The sequence below is a fragment of the Prinia subflava genome, chromosome 3 (assembly GCF_021018805.1).
Source record: "Prinia subflava isolate CZ2003 ecotype Zambia chromosome 3, Cam_Psub_1.2, whole genome shotgun sequence".
In the NCBI taxonomy this organism is placed as follows: domain Eukaryota; kingdom Metazoa; phylum Chordata; class Aves; order Passeriformes; family Cisticolidae; genus Prinia; species Prinia subflava.
This window is the reverse complement of record NC_086249.1, coordinates 39,199,712-39,218,270: the sequence shown is the minus strand read 5'-3', so window position 1 is coordinate 39,218,270 and position 18,559 is coordinate 39,199,712. Positions and strand designations below refer to the sequence as shown.

Genomic DNA, 18,559 nt, shown 5'->3' with positions numbered 1-18,559 from the left:
TGTTGGCCAAAGAAAGATTTACTTAAAAATAATGTCAACAAACACTCATGGATTTACTGCACATGAAATGTAGCTAAGGCTACTGCCATTTGATATAAAGACTGACTGACTTGTTCTTAAATATTTTAAAATATTTTTGTCTGTTTCCTATTTTGCTAGCATTTCTTAGGATTCTGGCTTCTATCTTAAAATACGATATGTTTTGTATCAATGTATTTTTTGGAGATACAACCAGTGTTGAATATTAATTCAATGCTTCTTCTTGAAAACCATGTAAACATACAAAACCACCAAAACTCTTATATTTCCCAGAAGGTAAGCATTTGCCACAAGTTTTAAGATTTTCCTCTACACTTTAATCATTACCCCCTAGAACGGATAGAGCAGAGAGCTCAAGGGTGAAACTGGCAAACCATGTTGCTAAACCAGATTCTTTTCTCACATGCTATTTCTAAGGCAGCACACACAGAAATCTGTGCTGAAATCAGGATGCAAGTGCTGTAATTGCTTCACAAGGTCTTTCAGCACAAATTAAGTCTACAAGTCCTTAGATATTTAAGATTTGAGGTATATTACTGTGTAATACAATGGTATTCAATCACTTGAACACTGGAGTATTTGCTTTCAAGAAGAGTCTTAACATATGTAATTTAAATCTAGGAGACAACGAAACAGTTTTTAAAACAACAACAACAAAAAAAAATCAAACAAATAATAAATGAAAAATCCAAGCCATAATAGCAGAAGAAGCCTTTCTTATCTTAACCTCATCTTCCTCCCTACCTTCTCTCTCATTTCCATGTTCAAGTTACTCCCTAATGGACATACAGAACCTCATTTAAGTCCTGAGTATAACTTAAAGATGAGGCAGCATTTTCACTTGCTTACAAGAGCATTTGGAAATCATTCTCCTCACTCCATAAAATGCCAGTGAACCCAAGAAGCAAACAAGTCCGACAACATACATCTATTACATCAGACTTCATGATAAATCCAGAGCTTTTCTCTGAATCATCAACCCATCCTTCCTGAGGAAAATGTCACATTAATAGAAATATGCACAAACTAAAATGCTGAAAAGTATATTAAGTAATATACATATAAATATGTATGAGACCATAAAAATGAAGAATGCCAGATCAAAGTAAGATATTATCAGTAATTTAATTTCTGTTAATAAAGCAGTGGCCACTCACCCAAATCAATGGGTGGACACACAATCAGCAATGCACCAATGGCATATCTTAGCACAAGGCTGAATAACAAACAGTACGGCAGAACTAATGCCAGCTTACAATATGAACAGCAAACAACAAAAAATGCTACCCCTCCCTCCTCCTGCATTTTCAGCCAACAGGAGGTCTTAGTAAGAGTATTAGTGGGAAACCAAGCCAGTATTTTGAAGTCAGGCAGGGAGGAGAAAAACTTTGCAGAAAAACAAACTCGCCTTCCCTTCCTTTTACTGGATGATACTTGTAAAATGCAGCACCAACACAGGCCAATCTCCCAAATGTCAACAGGGGTACCATAAGTGAACAGCAATTATCATATGCAGATCATAAACAGACATTATTGCCATGCAGTACAATTTATTCACAGAGGAGGTAGGATATTCAAATCTTCACCAAATTAAAATACTGAACACAGATCATTATTACTCATTTGAATCAAGACACATACTGTACCCATGACTTTAGGCATCCTTATTAAAAGTAATTAGATTTTGGCAACTCTTTCCCAATTAACACAGCCAGTCAAAAGTAAAAAGTAAGTCATACATACCAGCTGTCTTAGCTGCACGACTCATGTGAAATTAAATAATTTATTCATGTCATTGTTGAACAACTTTTAAGAATTTTTCATGTATATAAAACCCTTTCTTTTTTCATTATTTTTCATTATTATAATTTACATGCAAATAACTTACTTATTTTAGAAAGTGACTTTGCTAGACTGTATGCTGGTTTGAACTCCAGAAATGCTTTGAGAGAGTACCTCAAGACTTCTAACTGCGACAATATTTTCACTGGAAAAAAAAAAAAGGCAATGAATTTGTTAAAAAATACTAGCTATTTGGTTGTAAAATCACAGACTAGCAACCTGCATTCTTGCTTTGACCAGCTCTGTAAAATACTGCTTAGTGACCTTCATTACATTAATTCTTAGCAACACCACACTGCTTTTACCAAAGTAGAGATCATGTGTTGTCCCACAGAATACACAGAGCTTATTTTGGCTGGGAAGACAACACCTGGGGCACAGGCATACGCCATGAAATGGAGGCGTGCCTGGTCCTGGGAGAGGCAGAAAATCCCAAGTATTTTTCTCACCTTCCATTCTTCAAAATTGACACAAGCATCATTCAACACTAATACGGACCTACCTACATAAGCAAGGGATGAAGGAGAAGGAACAAAATCCTACAAGATACTGATGACAGTATTATAAGTGGATTTTTAATGGCACTTAGTTAAAGAAACATCCCTAGCTCACAATACAAATGGCTTCCAAGTAGAACTTGACCATTATATTTTTTTAGCACTTTGACCTTTGTGATTTCTGTCTTATTCTATTTTCTACAGAAAATTAACATTCCTAGCCAAAATCTCATGTCTTTTCGATGCAGAAACTCAAACAACATCAGCAATGTTCTTTCAAAAAGAAATACGAGTAAAAACTCAACCTTCACTTCCCTAGATTAAAGTAAAAAAATACAGACTGATTTTCTTCAGGCTATTGTGCTTTTGAACATAAGTCAGCTTACACATTTAATGATGTTTAGCTAATCCATTTTAATTTTATGCTGCTTCAGTAAGTTCAATTTACTTTTCCTAGGTAGCTCTGTCAAGACGTGGTCTCCTGAGGTCCTTCCATTGCCCACTCTTTATACAATTCTTTTGTCTCTCTTTAACAAGTGAGGGATTTATCTCCAGGTTAAGACAAGGCACTTCATTTTTGCATGGTCCTGCCAGAGTGAGGTGCAGACATGGCCATGAGAGTATGCTGAACTGAGAACATATCAGCAGATCTGAACAAACTCCACTAATTAAGGTGATGAACCTCTCTATTGGCAATAAATGGCCCTGTGTTGACTAATAATGTTGACTATGCTCCCTTGTGCCTGTGTCTTTTTCTTATAAAAAGCATAATCACGTAAGAGTAAAAATCAAAATTTAGATATAAATAGCAGTTGATATTAACCAAGTTCTGAAGTATATGGCAGCTCTTTATTATTTCAAATTTAGGGAACAAGAAGAAATTAAGTGCTTTGTAAAAGAAGAAAAAGATATCTCTGTGCAGTGCATCCCTTGGGCAATGTCATGGTTTCTCAGCACACAGTTTTTGTCTAACCCTTTCCATATGGTGATGAACACAATAATCCAGTGATACCATTGGCTGGACAGTCCTGCCTAGGCATACGTGAATGACTAACTTCATGATGGCAGGACAGACAGACAACTCACTTTTCTCAGGTTTCAGCTTTCATTTTTAGAGAGAGTGACCTTCTAGCTATCACAGTTAAGAAAAAAATGTAAAAGAAGCCTATTGCATGCAAGACTCCTCCTTGAGTTGGCACCAGGACTGCAACAAGAGTCCCATTGGGTTGACTGGTGTATTTCCTTGCGGCTTGGTGTGTCACTATTCACTGTTGTATTAGTAAAGCTCTGTAAGATAGAGTAAAAGAGAAGGAAACAACAAGTCTATGACTTCAGCCTACATTGCAACGATGTCCCAAATGCAAGACTAGCTAACAGCGTTACAAAAGACTGAGCAGAGATACAGAGATTAGAAAAATGTGGAAGAGTCAATACGATATAGATTTAAAATACTTATTTTAATAGGTGACTAGGCTGAAACAAGAAAGTAGGAATTACCATTCTTCAAATTCTTCATTCATCAAAAAGACTGCAGAGCAACCTGACAATAGTGGAACATGTCCTGGCTCACAGTAGGGTGGCTGTACTACATGGATTTTAGAAGCCCCTTCCAACCCAGACCCTTCCCTGATTCTATGCTACAGCTCTTTTTCCACTCTAACCTACATTTACTGCCTGAAAGGCAATGTCTAGGGGATTTCAAGCGTACTTTGTTAACCTGTTCTCAAAGGCAAATCAAGTAAAGCTTCTCCCATGTATGCTGCTGACCTACCAAATGAAAGGCTACACCCATCTTTCCATCATGCCCCATCAGTCGCTTATAGGAATCAATTTGCATTACCTTTGAGTTAAGTGCCCTTGAGTGTACAGTAACACATCTGCAGTGGATTTCATAAGCAGAATGGCAGTGTTCCAGACACACAAACGGCACTGAAGTGCTCATGTCTGACACAGCACAGAGAATGGAGTACTACAGCTAATGTGGTAATTTGGGAGGGTGGAAAAAGAGCAGAGAGAAAGAACTGCTTAAAAAAAAAAAAAACAACAAACCAACCAAAACACAGAATAAAGATTAAATCTGAGTAAGCACAACAGAGTATAGGTTTTGAAGACCAAACACAAGGCCAAAAACATACTTAATATGCTTTTTTCCTAACAAAAATGTCAATGTACAGAAAAAAACCTGAAAAGCTACGGAGAGAAAAAACCCCCACAAACATAGAGTAACTAAGAAGCAGAAAAGGTAAGTAAAACACAAAAAGTGGCAACTGAGATAAAGATAAGATACAAAGTCAGGTAAGATACAGAGGGTCTATCCTGTCCAAAATAATGTGATTTGAGAGTCACCAACAGACCACATCACCTAAGAAAGAGCAAGTTCAGGCACTGAGGAGCCCAGGAGCCTTAGACAGGTCTGAGTCATTTGACTTGAGGTCTGCTAAGGCTTTTTTGCATTTTTTTAAGCTAGAGAAGTAGAATAGGAAGGAGGAAAAGATCTTTATTTCCTGAGGTGTTGAAATATTTCAACTACCTTAACAAAGGTTCAATAGAGGATCTAAACACCACACAAACAATGCTGCCCTGTGTTGTCTTTTAACATTATACTCCCGTTCCTTCACCAGTGTTTCACCTCTTGAAAAGGTACCCATGTAAGCTTAGCTGTCACTAAAGAATATAAAATTAATATTTAAATAATTTGATATACTTCAAAACTCTTCAAAGATCTGTATGACTGTACTAATTCCCCCAGAAAAGTGAAAAACCTGATTTTCATCTGGAAAAGAAGATACTTTAATTTAAAGAAGTTTTATTTCTATAAAGGATTTCATTTCCTCTGATCGCCTCACAGAAACACATTTTCAGTTTCAGCAGGGATGAGCTGGCATTGATTTTTTTCCCCCCTAGAACCTTTTAAGCCCTCCTCGTAAAGATGACCTGATTGTTTTCCAACAAATCCTTTGTCCTCGTTGCCTATTTTTAGGCACATTTCAAATTATTTAAAAGCACAACACAACAAAATATTCCAGACTTGCCATTAGCTTGACTGATACCCACTCACACCTTGTTCCTACTTCTTAACAGCTTAACAGAGAGTTAAACTAAATTATTAACTGCTGACATTACAGGCTCCAGTTCAAACCAGGAATTTAAAGCATGCATTTGATTATTTAGTGATGTTAATTTCTGGCTACACACACAAAAAAATCTGCTAGACTGAAGAACTCCCCAGACCACTCTCCTCCAGAAAAGCAATGAGGTACAGCATTAGAGCAGCAAGAGAGATTCTTACACTGCAGATGTTTTCTGTATTACTTGTAAGTGGGGCTAAGCAAAATGCAGTTTAAAACTATGGAGAAACAATTGGCTTTCTTTAAATGCTAAGTATTAAAAAAAAAACCCTCACAAGCAAGCAACATAAAATCAAAAACATGAAGACTTTTTTTTGGTTTCCTCATTTAGACTCTAATGGCTGACATAATTTAACATAAATGGCACTTGATTAAATCTATCCATGAAAACTGTCTTAGGTTTCAAAACAGAATAAATTCTGACTGCAATCCACTGCGGAATCCTTCAGTTACCAAAAAGGTTAAAAGATACTGTGCTAACATACTATTGAAATAGCATTTCCTACCTGAAAATATAGAAGGTCTTTTCTTACTGCGCCTTGGGTGTATAGGGTCTATATTCCTAATATTTTTTTGAACCTTTCCTTTAAAGTCATTTTCTAGCAGGATGTCTGGTGGCAGGCTTCTCCGTCTCGTGGATTTGTAACGAGTCTGATGGGGATTAAGTTTACTCCTAGTCCTGGAGTGCAAGCTGCTGTCATCGAGTGCCATGATGGGGCACCAAGGGTTCAAGCCAGCCCCGGCACCCAGAGGTGTCGGGACCAGTGGTTACAGACCGAGCAATCTCAGATGTTCTCATGCTCAACTCACTGGCTGGGGAAGTTGAGCAGGTTGAGAGGCGTGTGCTGGACAGGTGTAGGGTTACTGCATCGCCCCTCCTTGCATCAGAAACAGCGCGGGGAGGAGGCAGGCTGGAAGAATTCATCGGGAAGTTTGGGGGTAATTAGGGAGTTCAGCAAACCTGAGCTCAGCAGCAAAGTGGAAAGTACAATTTAATATGATGCGCTGTCTAAGGCTAGTATGGTTTATATTATACCCAGAGCATTTCTCAGATCAGTTAATTAATAGTTCATTAGCTTGGCAAGTTAAACAGGTGCTGCTTAACCTGACAAAAAGAAAACTGTGTGAGAGAAAAACAAAACACAAAACCCCACCCCACAAACAAACAAAATAACACACACAAAACAAACAAGCAATGACAAAACAAACACCAAACAGACAACCAAACTCCAGATGCCAGCCTAGGGACCTGTCTGGGGAAAGGCACTGCCCAAACAGTATGTTTGGGGTTTTAGTCCTGTTGTTTCACAAGCTTACATTTTGAAGACTGATAAGCAGTCCAAATCACAAAGGGTTTTATGGCCACAACTACCAGTTTGAGGTTTCTTTCCTCAAGGAGCAATAATGTTATTTCCTTCTGAAGAAATCAAAGATGTGATAGTGTGACTAATTTCTCTCTCTATATAGCTGCTGACTAGTAAAAATAAGACATTTAAATACATGTATAACTAAGATGGTCTGTAAATTCTCCATTTAAATAAAACTCCAGGTATGTTTCTTGTTTTGTTCCAATTATCTCAATGTAATCTTTTGAGTCCTGCAAAGATGTGATCTTCCTTTCTCAAATGTTCAGAAAGAAGACAAATTGAAAGATTTTCTATGAACCTGCTAATTTTCCTATTGAATTCTACCATAAATGAGGCAAAATGAATTAGTAAATTAAAACTAGCAAATCTTCTGGCTACATGCATTTTGCCATTAAAAAACCAGCACTTAATATGGCAAAGTGAGTAAGCGGAGTGGTAATTCAGAGGGAAAATAAAAAATGTTTCAACTGTGGATACCTATGGAAAAGTGATTTTAACACCTGAAGACAGAACTTGATTTCTTTAATTTTTTTTTAAAAATTAAACCATAAATGCTTTATTTACTTTCCTAAAGATAGGGTACACTGTAAGACTGGTGTAATGATCACAAGGTTGGCTGTTCCAAATATAGGTTTTGTGTGAAGTTCATTACAACCTTTTGTAATTTTATGGGTGAAAAAAGTAAATGGTTCATCTACATGTTTTTGGAAGGGAAGAGGGGAAATTGAGAGATATATATACATATATATATATAAAGTGTGTAGCTTTTAAAGTATTTTATTGTGCTAGAAATGCAGAAGGATGCAAATAGAAATGCAAATTTCCTCTGGGAATTACACACATTGGACTGAAAGTTGAAATTATGAATGGAAGGATCCAATCTGAAATACACTGGACTCAGAAATCATACCCTGCATTCAGAACAAACTGATCATTTAAACCAATGAACATTAAATGTAGATAACAAATGGACTATTTCTGATCTTGCTGAGTATTCCAAGGATCATGAGCTCTTTTTACATGTGGAAATAAACTTTTGAAAATTCTACTGGATTCCAAAAGAGGTTATGTGGTGAGAATTATGTTATAACCAAAGGGAATTGTGTGTCTAAATTACTCAGTTACATTTTAAAGATTTCTCTACATGCTGGTCTTTCTCTACATGCTGATCTTCATCATTAGAGACCAAAATACTCAATTCATGTCCTTCAAACCTGTATCATCTGTGGATCTCATCCTGTTTTTCCCAGTTAATTAAAAAATAGGTCCAAGAAGTTTTCCTTGCTTCCCCTTCTCTTCCAACTCCATTTGTTTTTTCAGCTTTGGCTGAACCAGCATAAAAATATGTAGTCCATTCCTAACAGCCCAACTAAACTAAATTAAATTCATCAAATGCTATTCAGAACAGCCAAAAATGCTTAAATCTTGAGCAAATAAATATACTTGAACCAGGTGTGAAGATTAAGAAATTAAAAATGCAAGAATTAACTTTTGAGGAGCTATAAACTGGAATTTGAATGAAGCTTTAAATAAGATTTCAGCATCTTCAGTAAGTGATCTAAGCTCCAGGCTACAGGAGATCATGAAAACAGCTCTGAACTTTTCCTGTTTAAAAAACTCTAACACATATAAATAATTGAATATTCATTAGACGAGTGACTTGGAAGTGAGTGTCCCATATTTTCACTGAGTGATACAATTGCTGCACCGTACAATCTTACCTTCTCTAGCCCAATGAATATTCATGCCAAGTGGAACATTTCCAACAGGAGAAATTGCTGCTGGGACACTCAAATTTGTGTAGCGGTCATATTCTTTTAGATGAGGAAAATCTGTCAAGGGCACCAACCCCTAATCCAGTCAGAGTACACCAGAATCTAAGAACAGTTTAATCCTGAGGGGCTTTCAAATTGCCTTCTATAGGATCTACTCTAGAACACATTCTTGAAGATGCATTCAGAACTGAAAATCAAAAATGGCAAATAACTTGTTCTGAAAACTGAAAATCCTGAGCAGGTAAAGCAAAGGAATATGCAGTGGTAAAACAGAAACTGAGAATTCTAGTGGTGTCTGAAAGTTGTTGAGAATGAGATGCCTAAGTGTCATTTTAGTAGCTTAACTCTATTATTTATCCTGTCAAAGGTTTACACAAGATCCTTAAGAAGAGATTACTACAAGAAAGTAATCACTGTATTACATTCAGAACTGAATCATGAAAGTGCTGAAATTATGAAAAACAAGTACCAGGAGTCATAATTTGGCTACATTCTCAGGCTGGCAAAGGTTTATAAGGCCTCGGATTTCTCTGGTAGGTCTAGTGTAGTTCAGTATTTTTTTATGATTTTAAAAGGTCAGTCAATAACCGTTTAGTTTATCCATGACAGTCAAAGGCTAAACCAGAACATCTTACCCCTTGCCTCCAGCAAATTACCCAGTTGTAGTGTCTGCAGTTTTTATTACTAATTATTTTGACTGAGGTTCGGTAAGTAAGTGCTGAAGGTAACTGATGTTTGATTTCTGTTTGGATGGTAACCTGTACTGCAGAAATACAGTTTGGAAGTTGTAAAATTAGCCTGGTCAAAAAATAAGTAAAAAATTTCTCACAGGGAAAATTAATATTAACTTTTTAAAAATAATAGAACAGCAAATCTTGTTATATTTCATGTGCATAAGCCAGTTGCTACTATGACTGCGTTAGAGCTGCCATTCTCTTTTTCTTCTGAGGAAATATTTGTACTTATCAACAGCAGAAGCAAGAAAAGGTTTTTCTACAAAGTGTTCTTGGTGTGTCACCTTGTGCAGGCTGACTCAGAAAATCAGTTTTATGGACAAGGAAAACCAACTCTGCAATGAGTTCCTGTCTGGTTTGGTAAAGTAACTTCTGTATCTGTGTACATGGATTCATGGCCCTTCCCACCACACCACACACACCAGAACAGAATGGTCCTCAGGGGAGAACGAGGCCTCCAAGCCATGTATGTCGGAGGAACTGCAAAGGCGTGAAGGGAAAATCTGATCTTTGCTAACATTCTAAGGCAGCACAGTTTCATCAACCAAACCTCATCCTTCTTGCCTGTGGCCCATAGAGCTTCCCCCCTTGTCACAGTAGTACCCATTTTGTGATGTTGCACAGCAAACTATGGCACAACCCTAGGCTACCTTTGGTTTCTTTGTTTGTTTATTTGTAGTCATGCTGCCACAAAGGACAAAAAGATAAGAGTAAGCAGCCAGGACAGGGATATATGAATTGTTTCTTTTAGTGACTGTGCCACGTTAGAAAATGTTGTGTTACCCCTTAAATATTTGTAAAAATAAGGTTATAATGGCAATGCTCAGGCTACTTAATTAATTTGAGTGCATTTTACAGGTGTTAGACACTTAAGGAAATGAAGTTGTTACCAATCAAGTTGAATATTCATGGGTACCTGTTTGCTGAGGAGACTTAAAAAGTATTCACCAATTTAGCAAACCAATCTTGTTCTTTTATTCCCTGTAAGCACTTATTACCCAGGTCTTACACCCTGTACATAGCAGAACAGTCACAGACCTCACAGAAGTTATCTATGTCATGAAGTCTCTAACTTCTTTTGCTTTGCATCTAAAATCGAATAGCTAAACAACAAAGGAAGAGAAAACAGAGTATCAAAAATGAGGAATGAGGAAAATACCCAGCTGTTTAAATCCTCCAACTGTTGCTCAAAAAAGTATTTGTTTCATTTTCTGGAATATGCTGGTTGTCTTAATCCATAGTGTGTTAACATCTGACACGTTCCCTGCTTGAATTAATATATTTCTTCTGGTTTAATGCAGTTAGAAGCAGAATCTGGACTAGGTACAGCCATAGCATCAAAAAAACCTCTCTTCCATCGAGCATCATTTTTCAGAAGTGAGTATAAGAGGAAAAGGTCAGCAAATAATCAGTCATGGTCACAGTCTTAAAGAAAGCAAAGAGATCACTTTAGGTTCACATTAATTTCTACCCTGTAGCAAACACTGGCTCATAGAATTGTGCAAACAGGACTTAGGCTACACCTGACCTTTGAAAAGCTACAGTATTAGAAGTTCATCATATCATGCACATATGATTTTAACTCCTGGTAGATAACTTAACATTGAATTACAGTCACAGAAAAGAGAAGTAGACTTTTAGCCCAGATGATTCTTCAAATTATTAAATACTAACAGATAAAACATGAAGAAAAGAACAGAGCTTTTATGGTGTTGCTTTCTGTGCTGGAATGTTGGTTTTAATAGATGAATAGTGATAAGATATTTGGCCTAGTATTGCAAATGCATTGTCCTTCAGCTGAAAGAAGATAAGCACCTTTAATTTGAAGTCATATTCTTGCCTGCTAACAACAAACATATAGTTAAAGCTGTAATCTGATTCTAAGATACCATTAGTCCTTTACTGTTTGATCTATAATCCACACGTCCCCTATTAAAACAGAAAACTGATTTAAATCACTGCATTTCATATGCAAATGTCCATTTGTAATAATTCCACTTCACCCTGACGTTCTCATTACACGATAGCTGTCACAGCCTCATTTTCATGAGGACTCAGAAGTCGATTCTTCTCCAACAGAAAAGCAGTGCAAACCCAGAAAAGTGGCATTTCCTGGCAGGGTGAAGAGGCTCAGCACAAGCACCCAGCTAGCAGACAGGGCTCCTCACAGACAGCCTCAAAGCTGTCAGCACACGTGGCTTTGCCCAAGTGGCTGGACATCTTCCAAAGTCAAAGGTTGAGGGTGGAACTTGCCAGAATCTGCACAATGGTAACACTTGCAATCACAAAATCAGGCTTGATATTATTCCACTGCAACCTGGGACATTAAGCCTATGCTGTGGGTACAGTGGTAAGAGAAAGACCTGAGGCTCTGGGAGAATTTTACTCGGTATGAGGTAGTAGTAGTCCTGAATAAACTTGGCAGATGGTTTTCCTCTTGCCTTCCATGTTGAAAGTGAATACTGTGAGCAAATTATGCATATGAAGGTTACAGATTTCAGAGACAATTTGCTATTTAAAACGACTTTTAAGTGTTCAGTATTCTACATAAAATAAAATTTGTTAGCACATATGTGTGAGATTATAACACCATTTCAGCGTCTGCAAAAAAAAAGTGTTACAGATATAGAGGGAAAAAAATCACCATGTATGAACTTGAAAGTACTTCTTAGAGACAATCACCATCTCAAGTGCAAGAGCAATCAATATGAAAATGAAGGCACTCCATCTAAGGCCAGAGCTTTAGAAACACCAGAACACATCCCAAACAACTCTAAATGTCTGACTGATGCACAATCCCAACCTGAGTTTCACCTTTTGCTACAGCAGTATACAAGAATCTCTGTGACACTGCAGCACTGTGTCGTGGTTGGGGGGGGGAGGTCAATTTTTCCAGGGGGATGTGGGCAGTCCAATCAGTGATCAGCTTTTCTTCTGGCACCTGGGTTGGTCACTCAGAGGTTTGGACACGCCTCTGAGGACACAAAGAGTTAAAAGCAGGAGTCTGGGGGGCTCGGCCTCTTTTCAGATCCCGGTTTCAGCAGAGAGACCTCTCCAGCCTCCTTCCCCCCTGCCCGGCCACGAGGCTGGGTGGGGGAGGGGAAACACGTGGTCGGCTCAGGTAAGCCGGAGCCCCCAGGGGGGGGAGAAGAGAAGGGACAGGACTGGAACTGAGCTGCCCCGTCCAGGATGGAGGGGTGGAAAACTGTGGAAGTGCCTTCTGTGTGTGCTCACCCCCCTCCTCCCCACCCCCTAAACTCCGGGAGAAGGTGCCCAGCCACGTGGGGGTTTGCGGAGCCTGGGAGTGCCTGAGCCTGCAGCACCCTGCCGAGAAGAAACTGTTAACCCTTGCTTGGCAGAAAGAAACTTTTCTTAGACATTGATTCTCATGACTGGTAGTTTTCGGAGAGAGGGAAGCGGCCTGGGACCGAGATGGTAAAGCATGATTGGAAAGAACTCGATGGAAGAATGAGAGGAGTAGCCTTGGAGCTGGACTTTTCTTGCATAATGTCAGCCATGGACTGAACTTGAGTCTCTTTTGAACATAAACTGCATTTTTGGGTGGATACAGCTGCCCCTGCTTTTGCTACAGTGACTGGCACTTGGAAGAGTGGAGCGAGCAGAGAAAAGAGGGGGAGGGTGAGGTGGCACCCTCTGCCCTCAGGGCAGACCTGCTCCTGGAACCCCGGCCCCTGGGTAAAAAGGGGAGAGCTCGGCATGCAAGTATCCTTAAAAGAGCCCTGTATGCAGCTTTAGACTATGGACAGCAGTGACAGCGCTGGACATAGGAAAAAGAGAGTGTCACCTTAGCAGACTTCTCCGGGCGGTGCTATGGGTGACATGGAAACACATAAGGGGTGGACCCGTGTTTTCTGAAGAACAGTCTGTGGTGTGAGAGAGACTCCTCTCTCCCTTGCTGAATTGAAGATTAGTTTGTTTTTGAGTGGTGATTGTTTGATCTAAAACCCAAGAGTTAGTCTGTGAAGAGTGATGGGTGGGGAGGTAGAAACTGCGAGAAGAAATGTTCTGAGAAGTTTTTATTTCTGTCTCTGTGTGTGTTTAAGAGTATCACTGTCCCTGTTCTTATGTAATTAATAAAGTTTTGGTGAGTTTTTTTTGTTTTCAAAGTTTAAGCCTGCTCTGCTCTGTTCCTGATCACATCCCACAGGAGTTGTTAGAGAAAAAACATGTATTCATGAGTGCACTAACATCTGGCCAGTGCAAACCCATGACACACTGTAAAGCAGGATGTGTAAATGATGTTTAAAACCTCCAGTTACAGAAAAAAAATCCCACTGCTGAACATTTGCCCATGTTGAATTGTATAATATTAAACTTAGTACTTTTCTTATAAAAACTGAATTTGCATTTGAACAGTATTGATAAGGACCTCTTATTGCATCTAATGCAGCAATACAATTTGATAAGTCAGGTATAACACAAGCATTTTCTATGTACCAGCTTAGTCCCTCTCTCTGCATGCCTCTCTTCTCCCCTCTTCCTTCTCCTGTCTGCAGTAAGCCAAGCATTGCCTGGGCAAAATGAGAATGGCTGAGGGAAAGTTTTTCTACACCAGTTCATAAAGGCGGATTTAGAAGCAGACTGGAGCATCTCTCACAGTGTCACAGAAAGAAAGAGAAAAAGCAAGGAAAGGAACAGCTACCTGAACAGTACATGTAATTTTCCTCCCCCACACACACACCCCCGCCATCCCTAGAGATAAAAAATGACAACCGGAACGCCTGTGAGAGGGGTCAGGAAATGGAAAGGCCTGAGGAAACTCAGGCTCCCCAGACCACAGGAAGCGGTGGCCAACGGCAAGGAACTGACACACGGAGCTGCCACAGAGCAACAGCGAGCACTGCTCGGCAGGCACAGGCAGGGCCTGACCCCTAAAGCAAGCTTTATGATAAGGGAAAAATTCCCAGTGCTTAAAGACTGAAAAAGAGAGAAAAATCCACAAACCGTGAAATGCTGTTCAGATTTACTTGAAGTCAGAGATATTTTCAGGTACTCTTTCAACCACCTTGTTTACTAGAGATGTTTGAGAACCTAATTAGTTAAAGAGCATCACCATTTTAAGCAATGACTTTAAAACTCCCCATTACTGATCTTTTCCCTCTGACTTCTTGAAGAATCAGCTGCATGACAAGATGGCTTCCAAATCATGCCTGAAACACTATTCCTAGACAGGACTGAAAAAATATCATATTCTATTACCCTGCCATAAACATGACACAATTTATACAGCCTGTATGACAATGTCTATTTAAGGCAGTATGCCTGTGCATTTTATATATAAATATATAGATATTTAACATGTCTAGTAAAATCTTACACATGTATAGTGATTATTCAATTTCTCCATTAACATTCATATTAAGACCCAGTGGACACAGTTACAATTAATACAAACAGAAGAAGAACACTTTAAATTTTGGATGGGGTTATTTGTGATGATATACAGGCATGAGATAACTACAATTTAGGCTAATTTGACAATTAATTTGCAAGAATAACAGTGAATGCATTCAAAACAGTATTAGCAGAAGAGGGTAGTTGTGTCCCCTTGGCAAGCCCCCTGAATACAGTCAAAACGATGAGAGATCATGTGCTGAACAGATGCTCCCTAAGGGGTTGTGCTGCTCAAAGTGCTGCAGTGGCTCAAGGCTTTCTGGATAAACACTAAATACACACATATATGTGTACACATACACTATTGTACATCACAAAAATCAGAAACAAAGATCACTCTTGCAACAACACAACAGAAAAGGAGAGTTACTTTTCTGAATGCCAGCTGTGCACCTGGTAAATTTCAAACTAAGACAACACAACCCTATTTTGAGTGGTAACATGAATGAAAACAACTGAGAAAAACACAGCATTAGTGTAAAATGAAACTGCAATAACCTGGTTCAAGTCAGACACTGCAGCAAGTATGAACTTTGAGACAACTGCTGGCCCACTGACTGTGAACACTTAATCCATACAAGTATCAGTGCTGTCAAGAAAAGGAAACACCCCTTAATGTCTTCTACTGTTATCTTTATACAGGGCTCCAGAAACAGGGAATTTATTTCACCCAAAATTAATTAAGAGTTTAGTTAGAGAGAAAAAAAAGCTTGCCAAGAGAGATAAACCCTGAAACGCTCCCAAAACTTAGTGAGACTCCCACTGAATTTTTCCAGTAGTTCATTCCACAGTCCAGGGAGGTCCATGAAATATCACCACCTTCACGCTTCTTCTGAGTTCAGCTCCAGGCTTTACAACCCTGAAATGAAGATGGGCAGCCAAATATCGAGAAGCAATACATTTTTCAGCTGGACTGTTGGCTAATTAATTAAGGGCTTTTAGACTAGGATGACAACCCTGAAATTAATCCAGATTCAAAGATACTTAAACATATAGTTTGGATAAACAATAATTTCCTAACATTTCAGATTAGTTTCAAGAGGAATTTGAGGAGCTAATGTCTGTGGTAGCATAGAACACCACGATTTGGCTTAGCTCTGGGAAGTCAAGTTGTTACCAGTCTCTAGAACAGGCAAACACATTCTTGAAGCCTTCTGCAATTATGCAAACATCCAATGAAAATCATAATACTGCAGGAAACTAATTCTTCTCAGGGAGACATATATCAATCAGTTTCTGTTAGGAGTCACTGCCCTTACCTTTCTGTAGTTAAGCACTACTGTCATGTTAGCACTATAAATTTAGCAAAGTGACTCTGCACTGAGAATATATTACAGGTATGGGTGTGAAAAAGTACCAGAGCAAAGGTCAGACCTACCCATGGCACTTCACACTGCTGGTCAGGTAATTTCTGTCTTTCTTAGGTGGAGAGAATTATTTGGGGGCTGTCCTTCCAAGTCTTGACTCCAAACAGCAAGTGTTAGGGAAACAGCTCTTTTGGCACAGTGTGCAAAAGTAACAATTTTGGGGAGAGTGAATAAGGGGTCCAAGGGGACCTAAATAACCTAGGATTCGCTTGGTTCCTACACAGATTGGAAGCACATGGAGAAATAGGTGAAGTTCAGATGACACTTCAGCAGAAATGAGATTTCCAGATACATTTCTCTATTCTAACATTCAGGACACATCTTGCATGGGGAAGAATACAGCACAGGAATACAAAACCCAAGAGATCAATGTAAACAAGGGTCTGACCAACTGCGTAGAGGAGGCTGCAGTTTTTCCTGCTAGCTAAGGATAGGCTTTTGGAAAGTACTGGGGACTCACATGAATTAAATCACAAAGTCTAATTTCAGCCTGTTTTACAGCCCATGGATAGAGCCATTGATTTAGGGCTGGGAATAACCTCTGCCTCTCCACCAACTATACTGAATAGCAGCAAGAGTGCAGTTAACTTTTGGGAGTCCCACAGTCACAGGATTATCCCTCCTTCTTTGGCAGAAGATGCTACAACTCATCTATTTCAATGTTAATATTTCCTTCTTGTGAGAAAAATTGTGTTTGTATGAATCTAGTTCAGCTGCAACATTCAGGTGCCCTTATTTATAAGTCTGAGAAATTCCTTGCTTTGAGATGGCTTTTTAAAACAGAAGAATTTGTAGATGATGATCAACTCATTGTGCAAAATTCTGTTCTATAAATTTATACAATCGAACTCTTGAAGCCTTACAATATAACAGATTTTTCTTTTTTTTTTTCCCTCTCCAGACCTCCAAAAATTCCACAGGCCTCTTTTTTGAACTCTCTCCCTTATTTATACCTCTTTGTTAAGTGGAACTATTAAGCCACTGGATACAGTATTTTGGTACCACCATATTGGAGCATCACACCAACAGATAAGCTCAAGAAACTTCTTAAATTGCCCCTTGGCCCTAAATAGTTTCTTATTTGCAACCTTTGGCCAGTTACCTTCCATGTAACAGCATCAAGAACATGTTTTGTTCTACCATGAGCATTTAACTAGGCAATTCACATATGACTATCAGTGATTTAACTTGGTTATTAACTGATTAACTTGGTTATTTAACTGATTTAATTTGGTTATTAACTAATATCTCACCAATTTTAGACTCTGAAATATAGTAGAACTGCTGAGGATACTTACCAAGTGAAAATTTTACATCATCCAAATGCTTAAAAGAAAAAAAGCTCTGGAAATGTAGAATTCTTAACTCTTACACAGAGCTAAAACTCATCTCAATTATCAGCTATAAGTGAAGATTTGACAGACAGATTTTTTAAAAGCACTGTATACAGCCCTTAACGGATACAATATGAATTTAAAGAAGAGAAGTAGCAATTCAAATGCCTCAGAAAAACACAACATATGCACAGCTAGATTAAGGAGGCCAGAATACTTTCCAGAGAAGGAAGATGCCTGTCAGTCATAGGAAGATTTAGACCTACCACTCATGATATTCTGAATTTACACTGACTTGCCTTTCCCTGCAGAACATCGGGATACTGTGGTATATACAAAGAAAGGAGACTGCATTCCCCCCCAGCTGCACATATTCAAAGATTAAGCTGCCAAAGCCTAAGCCCCACCTGTAGTTAACAGAGACAGAGATGTACCTCTGCAATGCAGAATTCACCTCCTCTACCTGAGGAGAGGGGAAATTGTCTTTCCTCCTTAACTGCAGCCTTTTACTGAGACTTACAGATGCTTACCCTTTGAATTCTCACACAGGTTAGATGAGAGGAATGCCACACCAAGGCCTTCTGCACTACAGTAATTGTGAGTGAAGTACAATACACTGAGAAGAATTTTCTTCCACCAGCAGAGCTGCTCTGCTGGGAAAAGCTCAGAAGCAAGCGAGAGTTGCCAATATAGATAATTTTTTCTGCCCTAAGCAGGGGATGAAGCAGGGCTTCATCTCTCATTACTTATTTTCTCTTAATTTGTTCCTACAATTCCAAAGCTTTATGTATCATTATTTTAATTGGGAATGGCAAACTAATGGGCTGGACTTCCTGTGATGGTCAGAGTGCTGTATAAAGAGATGCATGGAGTGGAAGTAAATGATTCAAAGGGGTTTTATCTTCCAGTGCCTAAGACAATGCTGAAGAAACTGTAAAAATATAATAATGCGATTCTTACAGCATTTTTCACTGCAATTTTGGATGACTCTATTTAGGTATCAAATTTATATGAAGTTGGAAACTAAAAACTTTCTATTTTATGATGTAACTCTAAATAAT

General features: G+C 38.7%; 1 protein-coding gene across 5 annotated transcripts in view; it reads right to left on the bottom strand.

Moving 5' to 3' along the window:
* Positions 1-18,559, bottom strand: part of FRY (FRY microtubule binding protein) — a 228,467-nt gene that overhangs the window by 176,893 nt on the left and 33,015 nt on the right. Inside the window, exons 1-2 of one of the 5 annotated variants that reach the window (XM_063394766.1) lie at positions 6,013-6,243; positions 1,928-2,026 (exon numbers count right to left, since the gene is read on the bottom strand). The exons of 3 other annotated variants lie outside the window; for them this stretch is intronic. In XM_063394766.1, the coding sequence (XP_063250836.1) occupies positions 1,928-2,026; positions 6,013-6,217 (304 nt within the window). In that variant the 5' untranslated portion in view covers positions 6,218-6,243. Of the gene's footprint in view, positions 1-1,927; positions 2,027-6,012; positions 6,244-18,559 lie in introns of those variants that run through there. One more of the 5 variants, XM_063394765.1, reaches the window with a different exon arrangement.